Source organism: Pipra filicauda, unplaced genomic scaffold (genome assembly GCF_003945595.2).
Source record: "Pipra filicauda isolate LSUMZ 115617 unplaced genomic scaffold, ASM394559v2 scaffold56_size3634133_pilon, whole genome shotgun sequence".
NCBI lineage: Eukaryota > Metazoa > Chordata > Aves > Passeriformes > Pipridae > Pipra > Pipra filicauda.
This window is the reverse complement of record NW_024104720.1, coordinates 1,095,435-1,111,674: the sequence shown is the minus strand read 5'-3', so window position 1 is coordinate 1,111,674 and position 16,240 is coordinate 1,095,435. Positions and strand designations below refer to the sequence as shown.

Genomic DNA, 16,240 nt, shown 5'->3' with positions numbered 1-16,240 from the left:
AAAAATACACCTTTTAACAAAGACACATTAACCCTGCTGGACAGCCATGTTAACGGATAGATTTAATAACATCATATCTTGCTTGTTTGCCACTGTCCATACACACAAAACAAATTCCTCTGCAAACACAACCTGCACCTGCCTGTCTTTTACAGCCATTTTAAACACTATTTTTAAAGATGTGAGTGTTCATCATTTGTTAAAAAATGGCATGATGATGGTAAAAAAAGCATATGCGGTCTTGTCCTTCATCTGTATATTTATAATTTCTGTTTTTGTTGTTTCATTTAGATAATGCTTGAAAGATAAGGGTTGAAGATAGCCATTCACATGTGCAGATAACCCCACATCTGTTCTAGGAGATGCCAGTAAGGATACTCTTATGTCCATATAGGCAGGTGTTTGATCAGAGAATTTCAGGTACATATTTATATTAATTCTCCACCAAGTAAAATATTCTGGAAAAAAAATCCAGAAGCAACAATGGTACCTCATGGATTTGATTTCAATCTGTATGCTGCATACTGTGTGTTTGTAACCCGTGGCATAGGCAAATAATTTTAGCCATAGAGTTAGATGTTATTGGATTCTTTTGAGACTTTTGGCAAATATAGAGAGAACAAGGAGTCATATTAAAGTCTATCAAACAGAGAACAAGGTGTCATATTAGTGAAAATATGTTGGGAATAGAAAATAAACTATAACATCTGCATCTTAAAAAGAACATTTAATTAAAAAGAACATATTTACACGGCTAATATATATCAGAGAGACTTGGAGGAAGCTTCTTATTGCTTGTCACAAGAGGTACTGATCCTTAGAGTTTGATTTGATTCACATGTGAACAATGCATATCTCAATGTTTAGACTCATGGTTGCTTGATTCATTCTAAATTGCATATTGTGACTATTATATTTGGTACAGTATTTGAAAGGAATGTATTTAGAAATACTACATTGAAAATTGAAACCTTTTATTTAATCATAATTAGCAGTTATAGTAATCGAGATACCTCATACTTTATTTCTTAAGGAGAAAAACGTATTCAAAGAACAATAAGAAGTTAATATGCCTCCATAAAAACTTAAATGCATAGGGCCATATTGTGACAATTTGTTCATACACTACTAAGGTGCTATTTAACATGCAAATTGGATAATGTGAACTATTTTGGCTTTTGAAACACTAGATTACATTATTCAGGTAATTTTTGCTTAATTAATTATTCCATGGGTTGCCCAAATTACTACAGAAAAGAATTATTTGTGGAATCTGGTTCTATTTAATTGGAGAAGGCTATCATAAATTACATATGATAAACTGTGCAGAATGGGTTCTTGTAAATTTCAACTGTGATAAAAAGTCCAGGTAAAAACTGCAATATTCTGAAATTTAAGGTAAGAATTTGTTTGGGGTTTTTTCCCTGAAAATAATAGTATGAATACACCTTTGGTGGCTCTTTCAAATTTTTTTATAAACAATAAATGTTCTAACCCCTAAACTATGCAAACAAACCATGCTACATATTCACTATAAGTTATATATAAATTTTGATGTTTTAATTTTAACGGGTTAGCTAAATCATGGTCCACTCAAATTTTTTACATTTATTCACCCCATTGAAGATATCCTAGCACTACTCAGTAGTGGATATACTTGTCTATTCAGAAATAAGTGTATGAGAAACTGTCGCGTGTCTTTCTCTGTCCATTGGTCCCTGGACAGTAATATTGGATGGATATTTTTCAATTTAATAAACATTGGTTTTGTTAAGTCAAGCTCAAAACAATGCATTTGTGTTTTGCCTCAATAGGAGTTCCTGTTTCTAAAACACTAATACAGTTTTTGATTCCTATAGAGGTAGATTTCATAGCCTTCAACCACCTCCTAAGAAAGTTTTCCATCTCTAACAAATAATTCCTTTTTTTTTTTTATTGAATGCCTCATGTATTCACAAAGTAATGTCAAGGTTATTGTTGGAATATCAGGTCTTGTTGCCATGAAAGCACACATTTACTTATACAAACACATTTCAAAAAAAATCACTTTTATAAAAGTTCATTAAGAGATACTCTTTTTTTTAATATATTGATCAGGTTACAGAAAGAATTCCTTCCTATTTTTGGTGTGTATATGTTAACAGGGAGACTGTGTATGAAATTTGTATTGAATCAATTCATACTCCGCTTGGTGCAGGAAGTGATAGAAGGAAACACTATTTAGGGGAGCATGTGAACATGTCCACTTTCCGCTTTAGCTCCCTCTTCCTTTTCTCCTTAATTTGGCAGGCAGAATGGACTATGTTCACCACCATTTCCTTTCTTCCCCACAGTCTTCTTGAACCAAAATGTCTAATGTTTCAGTCTTCTTCAATTTTCATATTTCCCTTGTTCTATCAGATCTCAGCATTTCTCCCAAGGTTTACTTCTGTCCTTGATTTGTGAGATTCTTACTTAATTTCCTGATTAATTTAACAAAAATCTACTCTGCTGTATAGAGAATCAAGTGATCGAGAATTGTCACCACTGACCCTTTTTCAAGCCTCGGATGAGTTGTGAACACCAGCTCAAGCTTCAGTTTCTCAATGGTAAGGAAAGCTTCTTCCACCAGAGGAGCCAAGACTTCTAACCTTGCTGAGTTGGATCATTTTGCTCTTACCATACCTGCTCCAGAGATCCTCAGTGTGGATTTCCTTCAGGGAAGATCAACTAAGAGCTCTGTAGCAGAACATTCTGCGTTTTCATCAGCTTCTCAGAGCACATCAGTGAAACTGAGATTTCCTGGGGCCATACTGCTACTGCTTACCCAGCTACTCAGGCTGGTCCTGCTCCAAGGAGTCCTATAGCACTGCCACACACAACCCTGTGCAAAGTGCCAGAAAGTCACACCTCCCACCTCTCCTAAAGTCTTGTCACACTGCTACCTTTAGGGGGATATGGTGATAGCATTATAATTGCTCAGGTAGCTCAAACAGAAGAGGTTTGTTCAGGAATGTGTGACGGGCTAGTTAGTGGCTGTAGGTGGATATTGCAAAGCAGGTGAATGCCAAGTCAGAAAACCCAAGTTGACACCAGCCATCACTGTTCAGAAATGTGCTGCTTCTCCTGCCCTCGTGGTAATAATGCCTGTCTCCCTGTGCTTATCTTGTCGTCTGATGGTCTCTCAGTGAGCAGTGAAAAGTGGCATCAAGAACAAAGGCATCAACCCCTTACTGTTTCTCTTCAATGCCTTGATCTCAGAAATTAAAACTTGGGTGTAAATGTAAGCTGTCAGGGGCTATGCTGAGAAAGAGTTTTTGATGGCTTTCATGGCAGCTTTGGAAATGCTCTGTGAGAATTACACATGCTCACCTGCTAAAATAAAACTGCAATAGGGATGCAGTAGGCAATGGACAGCCCTAAAAAAATAACAGGATGAATGATAAAGTTGTTAAGTACACTCCATTAAAAAAAATGATAGATAGATTCAGAGGATGATGGAAGCACTTTACCACAGAAATAACCATCTCAATAAATTCTTCAGGTCCAGTAAAGATTACAAGCTTTACTACCAGTACTGGAACAATACAGTTTCCTGAAACATGCTGATACCTGACACAGTATGATACACCTCTACTAGGAAGATGCTTGTAGGTAAGATCATTTCTGCCTACCAGGACAGCTTCAAGTGCTCATGACAAGTGAAAAATGTATAGCTATAGATATACACTGTATATTTAGTTATAGAAAAAAAATATAAAAATACATCAGAGAATCGTTACAGATCAGGATTTCCAATAAATTCTTTAGTTTGAAAGTAAACATTTTGTCTTGTCAAGATCTTCTAATGCAAGAATTCACTGAAAAAAAAACTTTAAAAATAAGCAAATGTACTGCTTTTGTCAAGAAGATTTAGGAATTGCAAGGCAGACTATGTTCAGAGTTATCTGCTTGTGCTACATATATATATCAAATATGTTTCAAAAACAAAACAAAAAACTATATGATTTGGAATTTAACAAAAATCTATGGAAATATAAAATGGATTTTATGGTTGCTAGGTTTTGTTTCACATTGGCTTGCTTTATAAACTGAAAATTCTCCTGTTGTATATCAGAGCAAAGGACCTGCAACATTTAAAGTGTGTGGTAGACTTGTGTTAAATCAAATCTGGTCTGACAGATGCTGAAAGAAGATAAATTATTTAAGAAAAGTGTTGCATAAAAGTTTTACTGAACTGAGAGAAAGAAAAAATTCCCATGACTACCTACTTTGCTCTGAATAACGTCAATAGAAATAGTGACACCGAAATAGCTATTTGTAGAAGAAAGGCGTAATGGAAAAATCAAAAATCCCTGTAACTGCTATTCTTTTTGTGTTTTGGGGTCATGTAACTTTCAAGATACCTTAGTGGAACTATTATGGGTTTCTACTCATGCCAAATATTCATATGAAGTCAAGAGAAGTATTTGGTGAATAAGATTTCAAAATTATCTTTTTTCTTTTCTGTAGTTTTTAAACTATCTTCACATTTGTCTATCCATTTAGAATAAAGAGAAATTGGGACATTTTATGGCATCTGTGATGTCATATATATATATTGATCTAACCTGACCTTCGGTATTATGATGGTATTAATACTGGATATGTCTGCAGGGCTTAGCATGCTCCATTCCGGTCTTCAGGAAACATGCTGGTCCAATGATCCATTGAAGACCAATAAAACATGTTAATAAAGACAAAACATGTCCATGGTAAAAAACATGTGGGTGATCAAGGACTAAATGAAGAGTTTATTGGGCCAAAATCTGTAAATACCAAGAGAGGAACACAATTTTGTTATGTAGCCTTTCAAGTCAGTAGACAAAACATAGTAAGAACTAAGGGAACCTTATTCATTTTAGACATAAGAACAAAAATTAGGTCCTTTTTTTTTGCAATCAACAGAATTGGCTCAGCAAGAGCTATATAAGTTCATCGTCACTGAATGTTTTTTCTAAAAGAGATGTTTTATTTCAAACTGAAGTTAAATGCAATAAAAATCTATATACTGTGTTTTGCTGAAGATAAAACAGTTAAAATGGTATAATTTAACTGTAATGTCAATATAACTATGAAATACTAAGCCTCACTTCAGAGTCTTTCTTTAAGGTGGGAAAGACTAATGAGATTCTTAGATTTAAGATTCTGAGAGTAATTTTAGTTTATTGAGGCCTACATCTTTTATACCTGAAGCAGGACTCTACCAAAGATGAAGGCATACTTTGTGTACCTTTAATCACCTGTCCTGGCCTCCAGTCTGTAGGCTTTGCTGACATAATTGTGCCAGTAAAAGTTGTAAAGCTGTGTGGTTCGTTCATTGGTGTCACCGCTCTGATACAGGATCAGTTATACTAGCAAGTGTGAACATTCAGAGGTAATTTTCAAGATGGTGGATTTGCAATCTTATTGCTGATGATATTCCTTAATTTAAGTATTGAGATATTTTTCTCAGAAAATGTGGTGTAGTTGTAAGATTTATGTACTTGTTAAAAAAAAAAAAGGTGATCTCAGTTTCCTCATGCAAAATTATTTTGGTAGAAAAGTGCTAAAATGTTCTTGTTGACCTTTGTTAACTAAAGAAAATCTCTTTTGAATTCAGCATGACCTTTCTTCTCAAAATGGAGTTAGGTTATATCAAAGAAGGTGAGCAGTTTTAGAAGGTCAAAATCAAATTAAATCTTTTGAAGTAATCAAAATATTTCTGTTGACTTGACCTTTATTGATTTATTCATTCACCCATTGTTTGGTTGAAAAATGTATGTAAAAATGTTTATATCTGATACATTACTAGTGTTGCAAGGTGGGAGAAAAAACTGAAATCTTCAAAATTATTATGAAAGACAAATATTTTCATGTACTTCTGTATATTGAGATGCACCTTACATTTGACTGTCAACAAGAAACTGGGAGTTGATTTAAGATGGCAGCTTTTGTAAAGGAGAAGTTGAATTACCCAATTTTAGACAGACTTTGGAGGAGATGTACATGCTTCTGCTACAACTATAATGATGTAATTATGGGAATATACTTATTAAGTTAGTCTTAGCATTTAGAAATTAAAAATTTCACTCAAAATTTTTGAAAACAATGGAAAGACCTGACAGTGATAAAAATAACAGAAAATCCTCCAGTAGGTTAGTGGACCACCATTTTATCATTTTGGAGAATATAAAAGAATAACTGAGGAAGTTAAACTGTTCCTTAATGTTAAGAAATAATCCTTTTTTTATTTACCCCTGCCCAGAAACTATTAATTTACCGGTGACTACACAGGGTGATAGTGGTCTCCAATGATGTTTGGCTGTGAAAATGTCATACAACCCCACATTATGCTTCTCTCTTCTTCCACACCTCATCTTTTTACATCCTCTTAAGGAATGGATTTTTCACTTTCTGCAAGAAGTCAGCATCCATTTGTTGCTGTTGTCACTGCAATGCAAATAAGGATAGTAACAAACATTTTCATAAACCATAGATCAAAAAAACTATAGCATTAACCAGAAAATATAGGATGATCATAGAGGTGAGATTGTTTTCCTCCTTGACCCAAATAGCTGGGCACAATAGAGGACCTGAGCATTTTTCTTACAGGAAAATGTAACTGATGATAGATTCTGCTTGTTGTTGGTTGCAAATCTGCCTTACTTACAGGAAAGGTGTTAAATCCCGTTTCTCTGAGTGCCACAGAAAGGATGGTAACTCATATCCTTGCTTACAACCCAAAACCTACCCACTAGCAAAAAGAGCCCCATTATCTGCAAAAAGAGCCTCTTCCTTGGTTCCATCTGGGGCCACCCAAACAGTTTGCTCATGGCTGTCCCCTGTGGTTTGGCTCCACTCTTCTTGTTTATGCATTTGCCATACTTCCACAAGAAAGCTGTCTGTTTCCATTACCATAAGCAAGGAGATATTGAATTCCTTCAGTCACCAGAAGGAGTGACTGGCGTGGCCTCCAGCATAGCTGGAAATCTAGCTAGGAAAGGAAAAAAAACTGGAAACGACTGCCAGTCCGCCTTGTGAGGCACAGTTCTGGGCAGCTTCATGGGAAAGGAGGGGAAAATACTCATACTCAGTTTGTGAAGCTGATACCAAGAAGAGCACATTTCTGGAAGAATCTGTGCAGAGCAAGAGGGTCTGGATAGTGAAAAAGGTCTTCATTCCTCTGACCTACTTTTCTTACACATCTTAGCCCTTTGCCCTCCCTTCACAGAAAAGGACGTGTTCTACTGCTGAGAATACTTTATTAAGTCTTTGTAACACTTGTCCCTCTGCCTTCATGCACATACATGGAAACGTTTCATTATCCAGTCACTAGATATGCAATTGGGGCAACATCCTCTGAGGAAATAATATGATGTGAAATTTCTACTGAAGCAATAGCTGAGTGGAGTGGGAAGACTCAGTCACAGTTGTTTGAAACACTCCAAGCCAATTTTGCCTTTTCCCTTTCATTTCCTAGTCTACAGTTGTTCGCAGGGATCACAGGGGTTTCTTTACTCAGTCAAAACTACTACTTTGCATTTTATGTTAATGCAAATAAATGAAACTGCTTGGATTAGGGGATGGTCTTAATAAAAATAGCAAGAAATCTCTGGGAACCTTTTGACTCTCAAAAACCAGTTTCATCTAAACAAAATGAACCACCACAACAGGAAAATAAAACTCATTAAGTGAAGTGATGTTATAAATAATGCTGATGGAAGATTTTTTCTATAAGTAAGTGTATGGACAAATTCACTATACAAGAGCTTATAAATAGCTCTCCTGGCATTTTATCATCTTTAAATCATGTTAATTTACAGTATGTACACTCACTGATTTATGGAATTATTTATACAAAAGACAGATGGGGACCTAAAAAGTAAGTTTCTTTTAAATATATTGCAGAGTGATATCACTGTGTCTGTATTACCAAAATTTATTGTTTTGGGATAGTAGGAATTACAGTGGTTATCTTTGACACTTTGGGGTTTTTTTCCTGTCTTTCTTTGCTCCCATCCACTTGGAAGTTTAGACGTGAATTCTGTATATGTAACAAACTGAGTAATGTAAAATAGCATTGTCAATATCCTTGAAGCCCCCAGTGTATTATTTCTTTTCTCCTTGACTTACATGGTACATCTTTTTTATTCTTTAGAAAACCAAATTGAGAAAAATGACTGGATCAAAAATAAGAATATATATATATTGATATTCTGGCAAATGTCATTTCATTGTGCCATGATTTCTAGGTAGCCAGCCATTACAGAGTTACTGTTCCATACTAAAATACCACTTAGAATTATTTTTTTTTTTAGAAATTAAAATATAAACAGGATTTCTTTTGAATTGTGGGAAGAGTTTAGCTGTTGAAGTTTTTATGCAGCCAGATAACGCTTAAAATCCAGTCCATTGACTCAGGTGGGGTGGGAAGAAAATGACTGAAGCAGAAAATGCCCTGTAATCCCCCTGGACAACCTAAAGATATCCTTTAGTTCACGTCATGAGGGTAAGGGGTATGCATTCAGATCTACGTGCATTCAGATCTTCTGTCCTGAAACACTTCATACCCCAGTTCTTAATCATTAGAATGTTACAGAAAAGTTCAAACTCCTCAATTAATCTTGAAGAGAAATTAAACTGGTCACTGGACTGTAAGAATTCAGTAATAGTTTTGTACTTGGCTGAGCTGCTGCATAACATACAATGTAATTCGTAATGTATTTGAACCCAAATTTAAATATGAACAAAGACAAACAAGTTTTTAGTCTACCAAATTTTTAATTGGAAGATATTCCAAATGAGCTACCCCAGCTTAGTATTGCACTTCCTAATTTGCATTAGTGGAAGCTATGACTGCACAACATAAAAAATATATGAAACAAAAGGGATCCATTTCCTGGAAAATCTCTTTTTCATATCACAGTTGTTTTCCTGTAAAAATACCTTCAAATTATTAAGTAATTGGAAAGTCAACAGAATCTGATCCTTCTTTTTCTCTTTTCATCAGTAATTAAGAGCCTAGCTCTCAATTTCACACTGCATGCTCAAACTGTTTAAATCTGTTTGTGGAACACCTTTACGGAACTTATAGAATAAGCCAACTATAATTATCCTTAAATAAAAAAAAAAAAAGTTAATTTAAGAAGTAAGGATGATCTTCTAATTTAGCAAAGTCTGAATTTTAAGACAAGGAATCACAGTTGAGCTCCATATGACTGTTAAATGTGCCAAACTAAAAATGCCAGAGTTATCTAATTCATGCTGGTTCTATTGAAACCATTTAAAGGGAAGATAAAACAGACACTGGGATGGTATATGAAGACCATGTTAACAGTGTGACAGGAGAGTACGATCCTGTGTTTTCCTGTACTATGGGGACTGCACAGTTTATTTTAAACCTAGTAAACAGAAGCTGCAACTATTTACCTTATGTTCCACATCCATCTCCGGAAAAGTCTGGGGCCTAATGTTCTGATTCTCTCACTGGTGAAACTGCAGCTTCAGAAATGGCACAGTGTCACACCAGAGATCGCAAAGTTTCTTCTCATGCGTGCTGAGATTGACCACCTGCAAGCTCTGTCACACAAGCAACACCACAATTCTGTAAATAGAATCATCTACTGTACTGGCCAAGGGACCTGAAGAAGTGACCGTGTAGAAGAAGTACTTTAGGAAGGTCAAGGACTTTTGAATACTGTGTACTAGCCCACTCTGTTCTTCCTGGACTTTTGCTGGAGGAAGTTTCCCATGGAACATAGACCCTTTTAAGACCTCTGTGGAGCTATAGAAAAGGAATGGCTATAAAGAACAAAAAGTCAAAGATACATTAGCCATCATACAAATATCTCCGTTTTCCAGGGGGATTTTGGCCACTATAGTAGCCACTAAGAAATCATAGTTATAGAATAAAATAAAACAAAATAAAAGAGATAAGAGCTGTTTCTATATGGATCATATAGCATCATCGTGCCCAAAAGGCACAGGTGCCTCAGTCTGTTTTGCCCTGTCTTCCCACACCTGAGCTTAAGACAAGGAATTCATTGAATACATTTGTTTATTCAAGTGGAACCAGATTCTTAAAGGAAATGGACATAACCATTCAATTAAAATGGCATTTGCACTTGAAGCACTGTCTTTCTGCCTCCCTAACACAGGACACTCTGAAAAACAACCTAACTCAAGCCTGTAGTTTGGTATTGCAATCCATACATACGCGAAGGAAACAAGAGTCTCAGTGCTGCTCAGCTATTTGGAGGGGATGTAGGAAGGTAGGAGGCACTCAGCAGTCTCCGTCATCACAGGGTCTCTCCTGCAAATTTCCCTGATGGTTCCAGGTAGTTTTAAGCTTCACTCTTCATTCTGGCAATACCCATCTAAGCCGTCGCTCACCTGTTATGATGAGGACTTGCCAGCACTCCAGGCAGACTGAAGAGCAGAGGCCTACAGAATTGACTAATAATAGTTTAAACACACACACACAGAGGATGTAAACTTTCTGTGGATAATCTGTTTACCGGTTTGGGTTGCTTTCTAGACCTAGCTGATCTCATGTAAAACAAGCATTTTACTGGTGATGATACACAACTCTTGTATGAAGTGAACAGATTAAACTATTTATGTTCAACTGCTGAAAGCACTCCAGAAATTGATGTCAGTGTCAGAAATCTTATTAGGTTTCAGAAGAGGTAGGAAAGCTTCAGACTAATCACAAGGCAGAAGGTCTTCAGGCTTTTGAGAATGACATCTGAAGGGCATTGAGACTGTTTTCTATAAAAGGAAAGGGCAAATTTCCAGTACATATATAATCACTGGTAGCATTTATGTTGTCATCCTCTCTAAAGCAGTAGCAAAGTGCACAAATGGTGGATGATTAGAGAGGTCAGTCAAGTGTCCCATTCAGCTGTAATTGTAGAGTATTTAAAAATTCTTTTGACATCAGAAAATATCATTTTTTTAACCCAGCTTTTTGCTATGATTAGTAAATTCATGCAAAATCAGTGAAGAAACAAAATGGCAAATTAAAGACAGTATAACAGGAATGTCATTTTGCAGTAGCAATAAGTAATCAGCAAAATCAGTTCACTGTAAAATTATTGCTACCTGTCAATGTTTAACTCCACATGCACAGAACTTTGGTAAACTTTTGTTTAAAATACCACTACCTAGCAGATCTGGAAATTGTTTTGAAAAAGTGCTGCCCCATGTACATTTTTGCTAATGTTGCAATCATTATCCTCTTTCCCTGTTCCCACTAGAGCACTTCACGAGATTTCCCTATCTCCCAAAGAAAATCTAAATACACTGTTTGTAGTAGTTTGAACCTTGTTTTCCCCAGAGGCTAAGAGAAGTGGTAGACCCCAAGGGGTGGAAACCCCCGGAAGTTTTGAAGTTCTGCCCAATGGACGCTCCTGCAGAAATGTAAACATACCACAACCAGACCGGAAAAGAAGAAGTGGTGGTTTTGGGTTGTTGTAGGAGAGGTGGCCATGTTGTAGAGCCACGAGGTAGGGGCTCTGAGCCCCTTGGGGCCTCTGGCCCCCTCCCAGCCCCTGGCTGGGGGCTGCAGGGACCTGGAACAGCATAAAGCTGGGCTAGGTGCCTGTAGTATGCCGGGAGATGTTTTCTCCATGGGCACAGAGCAGCAGCCAACGCTGACCAGAGAAACAGTGGCAGAGAGCCAGAGATAAGAACCTGAACTGAAGAAGCAGCAGAAGCAACACGCAGCACCGCAGAGGAGACTCCTGGAAGGAGAGTCGAGGAAAGGAGAGCCAGCAGCTGAGAGCTACAGAGTTCTTGGGGGTAAGACTGATACCAGATCCCCAAAACTCCTGTGAGACCTCCTGGAAGGAGGAAGATGATGGACTCTTACTTGAAAGAGCCTTGAAGTGCGACATGCACTGTAGAAAGGAGCTAGAGAGCTCCGAGAGGAATGCAGGGGGAGTTGACCTTGGCTTCCCCCCCTCGCACTGCTGCCACGGTGGCAGCCTGAGAGGCAGGGCACAGAGGCCCTGCAAGAGATACCAGACCGTCACGAAGCCCCCCCTGTGTCTTCGTGATATGACCGACCTTGTCTGGGGTTACGAAGTCCACGGAAGACCCCTCGGTTGTGAGGCGATGGGGCCGGGGGAGCTTGAATACCTCCCTCGTGGATGCTGGCAGAAATCCAGCTATCAGCTGCTGCATGAGATACCTGCTGCCTTAGAAGATGCTGCTGTTCAGAGACTGGAAGGGATCTGTCCTTCTTTCCCTCCTGGACTTTTATTTGGAGGGGAGAAGAGATCTGATTGTAAATACATATGTCATGGTAGAAATAGTTTGTGATCATGTGTATAATGTGATGTTATATTTATTTGTACAGTCATTGTAATATATTTCCCTTTCCCCCACCTTGAGTCTGGTGTGTTTTGTCTGGAAAAACCCATCTCACATTAGGTTGAGATGTGGGAGGGGGAATGGAGCTAGGGAATTGGATGTTGGGGCTATCTCAAACCATGACACTGTTTTATTTAATTAACATAAATTTTAAACTATCATGCCTCACAAAATCTGACAAAATTCCTACTAAGGAAATGATGGGTTTTCTCTAATAGTATTTGAAAACAAGTTATGTTTTCCATTTCATCATTTTTCTGCCTGGGTCTTTAAAGAGAGTTTTTGAGTAATGAATGGACATATGCTTTCCAATTTTGAAGCAAATTAAATTAGAGAATACCCACATAGGGAAAATAAAAATATAATCTTCCAAGGATCAAATAGCAGTTTTCATTTCAGTAATATTCTTAGAAACAAGGAACTATTCCAGTTACTTATAGCTGGTTAAAAGTGGTGGAATCCTTCAGTCCAAGTGTGACTGGAGTTTTCAATCCAGGAACAAGTGAAATGAACCACATGACATTGTCCGTTGCACCAGGTGGAAGACTAAATTATTTATACACTTTCTTGTTTCAGAAAAGGATGAAACCAAAATAGAAGGAATACATGACAGGAGTGATATGGAACTGGGGAAACAAAGAGAGACTCTTGTGCTGACTCATCAGTGTGAAGGAAAAAATAAAAAAAACAGTCTGATGACCACATCCTTAAATTTTATGTAACTTCCATAATTCCAGACCATGAGAGATGAAGTTGTTGGCAGGCTTAGGTGTAATTTAGAATTTCAGAAAAATTACTCTACCGTACAGTCCTGTTCACACATCAGTTACATATTCAGAGCTCTATGTGAATGATTTCTCCTGTGAACTTTACTTCATAATAGAAAGAAATTATGTTGAACATAACAGGTTGTAACTTTGACGTGAAACAGTGCTTTCAGTGTACCTAAAACTTAACATTGGGCTTGTGTCACTGATGATGGAGAATAAGGGAGTTCAACTGATCCCCAGACAAACATTTGTAACATCTTAAATGTTGTGGATGACACTTAATGCTTACAGTCATTTCAGTTCTTCAGCTAATGGTTGTTTGCCTGCCATCAACAACCATTAGGATGGAGTCTCTCTGGGAGACTTAATATTGCTGCCTTCAGTTTTATTTTATTTTATTTTAAGACATCTTTTTTCAAAGAGCTTTATTTTGCTGTTCAGGGTTTCTACAGAAGTCCAGGATAGGAAAAGGTTTTAAATGTTAATGTCTTGCCTACTGAAGGATTTGCAAAGAAAATTGTGAATCCTTTGACTTTGCAGTGTATAGCACAAGATTGTTTGGGTTTTTTCCACCACCATCTATCTGCTTATTTGTTACATTATTTTTTTACAGTATATGAGGTATGGGGCAGTGCCACACATACAAAAATACCAGTGGAAGAAAGTGAGATGCAGATTAATGCTGTGACCACTGAAATCCATGGCAAAAGTCATGCACCATCAGAGGTAGCAAGAATAAGCTTTAGGAAATTATTCAGATCCTTCCAAAGTCCTTCTACATACAGTTCTACATTTCATTCTACATTAGTAAAAACATTAATTTTTCTTATATAATAGTCATTATACTTCTGTATGACACATTTTACTCATGTTGTTCATCAAAAAGGAAATTTGCAAAGCCCGCTGAGACAAACAAGTACAGAAAGTTATGTCTGGGTTGATCTTGGTTTGGCTGAAGTTCAGATCCAGTGTTTCAGAGTAGAAAGGAAAAATAGCTTTCAATATTATGTAAAGCACGACAGACTGCAGGTACACATGTCTCAGAATAGCCAACAGGAGTGTTCTGTGGTATATAAGTAAAACAAGATCTCTTAGAATCACATACAAGAAGATCCTTGTGTTTTTATATAACGTACATCATTAACAAACAGTTTAACAGTTTGACCAGACCCTAATATATGTTCTAATTGCACACAGAATCGTAGTTAGTACCCCTTTGCTCTGTATGTTCTTTCCCCTGTTTAAAAAATAAAAAAAAGGTGAGGAGAGCAAGGGGTGGTTCTTGAAGGTTTTTCTGAGTCTTCATACAAACCGTCCTGATAGTATCCAAGTCCTCTTGACTCTGCAATATTATACAATCTCCTTTTCAAAATAAATGGAAGGTTACAAAGCTTCCAGCAGTATTGCATTTTTTTATAGGCAACCCCTGGCTCTAAAGGACTTTTTTTTCCCCTATTTTTATGATTTATGCTCTCTTCTAAGCTACTGTTGTAGTTTCCATAGTAAATGATCTTTGATTTAGCTCATGGTTATCAATGAAAAAACACCTGAAACACAGCAATGTTTCATACATTGTTTATCAGTCATTCGCCAGTGACACAAGAACCACAGGTGAAAGGAAAGATGAATTTAAATACATTCATTTTCATTCCTATGCTTTCAAGCTGTTTGCCTTGTAGAAAAATTAGACGTCCTAAAGCTGATAAATGTGACTGACAGTGTTAAATACAGAGTGACTTCAGACATTTTCTTTCTGTTTTGCAGTAGATGTGACCTCACCATGTGGTAGCTGTCATGCAACTGTTTCCTCAGATCCTTGTTTTTCACCGTATTTCTCTGCAGGTTCAGGGGTCTGCACTCATCACAAGTTATTTTAAAGTTGTCCACTCTGTATTCTACACATCCTCAATCAACTGAAAATAGATTTAAGATCCACTGAGGTGTGAATGCAAAGGGAATCTGAATCCAAATATTTCATATTTTATTTTTGCAGCCGGACCCTGCAGGCAGAGATATCTCCATCCGACCAATCTTGGAGCACTGCGAAAACACCCACATGACAATTTGGCTTGGGATTGTCTACGCTTATAAAGGGCTGCTGATGGTAAGCATAGCTTTTTCTGTACAACACGGATTTCAAGCTGTTATTTATGATGGGCATGAACTGAATTATGTTTACTTTCCTGATGGTTGGGAGTGAGTTAAGACTGCATTGAGTACAGCTTTTATAATCAGATCTGGTCTAAAGTTCATTGGGCAATAATATGTGGATATATACATGCCTAAAATAAATAAGATATTAATAGCACTTAAGCGGAATACCATAAATGTACCATGAACCAAGAAATTCAATAATGAAAAGATGGGTCTATAAATGAGGCAACTTTATAAATAAAGAGGCCAAATCATCTGAATTCCTGTAGGTTCTCCAAAAAAGTAGGATGAGGTTGTTCTAGATGTTTGCCTCTGAGTTGAAAATGTCCTTCAGGAATAGTCACAAGATACAAGATTAATTTGGGGCCTGAATGAAAATAACCCTTTTATCACTGAGGCCCATCTCCACAAAAAGGTTTAGTTATTAAAACAGACCTCAGGAACCAGGAACCTTGAAGCTTGATAGTTAATTAAAAAAAAAAAAAAAAAAAAAGAGAGAGAGAAATTGTAAAGATGACTATTAGTGATTAAAAGCTCCCAAGCCTGAAGGTTTTGAAAATATCTGATTTTGACAGCACTGACCAGCAGAACACCTATCTTGAGTTGAGCCCCATCTGGATCCTAAGCCTAGATAAACATTAGTCTACACTGCCCGAAGGATTCAATCTGTTCTGTGAATTTGTAGCGTACTGGTTCATTAGGACATCCATGAAAGACTGGATCAGCCGCTTCCACTTGGCATGGTTGGTGCTGCTGCCCAGGGCTAAGCCAGGGAGACAGAGCTGCTGGTGCCTGGACTCCTCCTCTTCCTTCTCCACTGTGAATAACTGCTCTGTTGAGTCCTGCTTCTTTTCATGCTGCTTTTTTCAGGCTGAAAGCTCTTTAAATATCCAATATAAGGTTCAACAGGGAGGGATAAATTCTGAACAGGTGTTTTGTCA

At 37.2% G+C, this 16,240-nt stretch overlaps 1 protein-coding gene across 1 annotated transcript in view; it reads left to right on the top strand.

The window, feature by feature from the left end:
* Positions 1-16,240, top strand: part of GABBR2 (gamma-aminobutyric acid type B receptor subunit 2) — a 471,821-nt gene that overhangs the window by 415,971 nt on the left and 39,610 nt on the right. Inside the window, exon 14 of the mRNA XM_027741022.2 lies at positions 15,139-15,249. Coding sequence (XP_027596823.1) covers positions 15,139-15,249 — 111 coding nt within the window. The remainder of the gene's footprint in view (positions 1-15,138; positions 15,250-16,240) is intronic.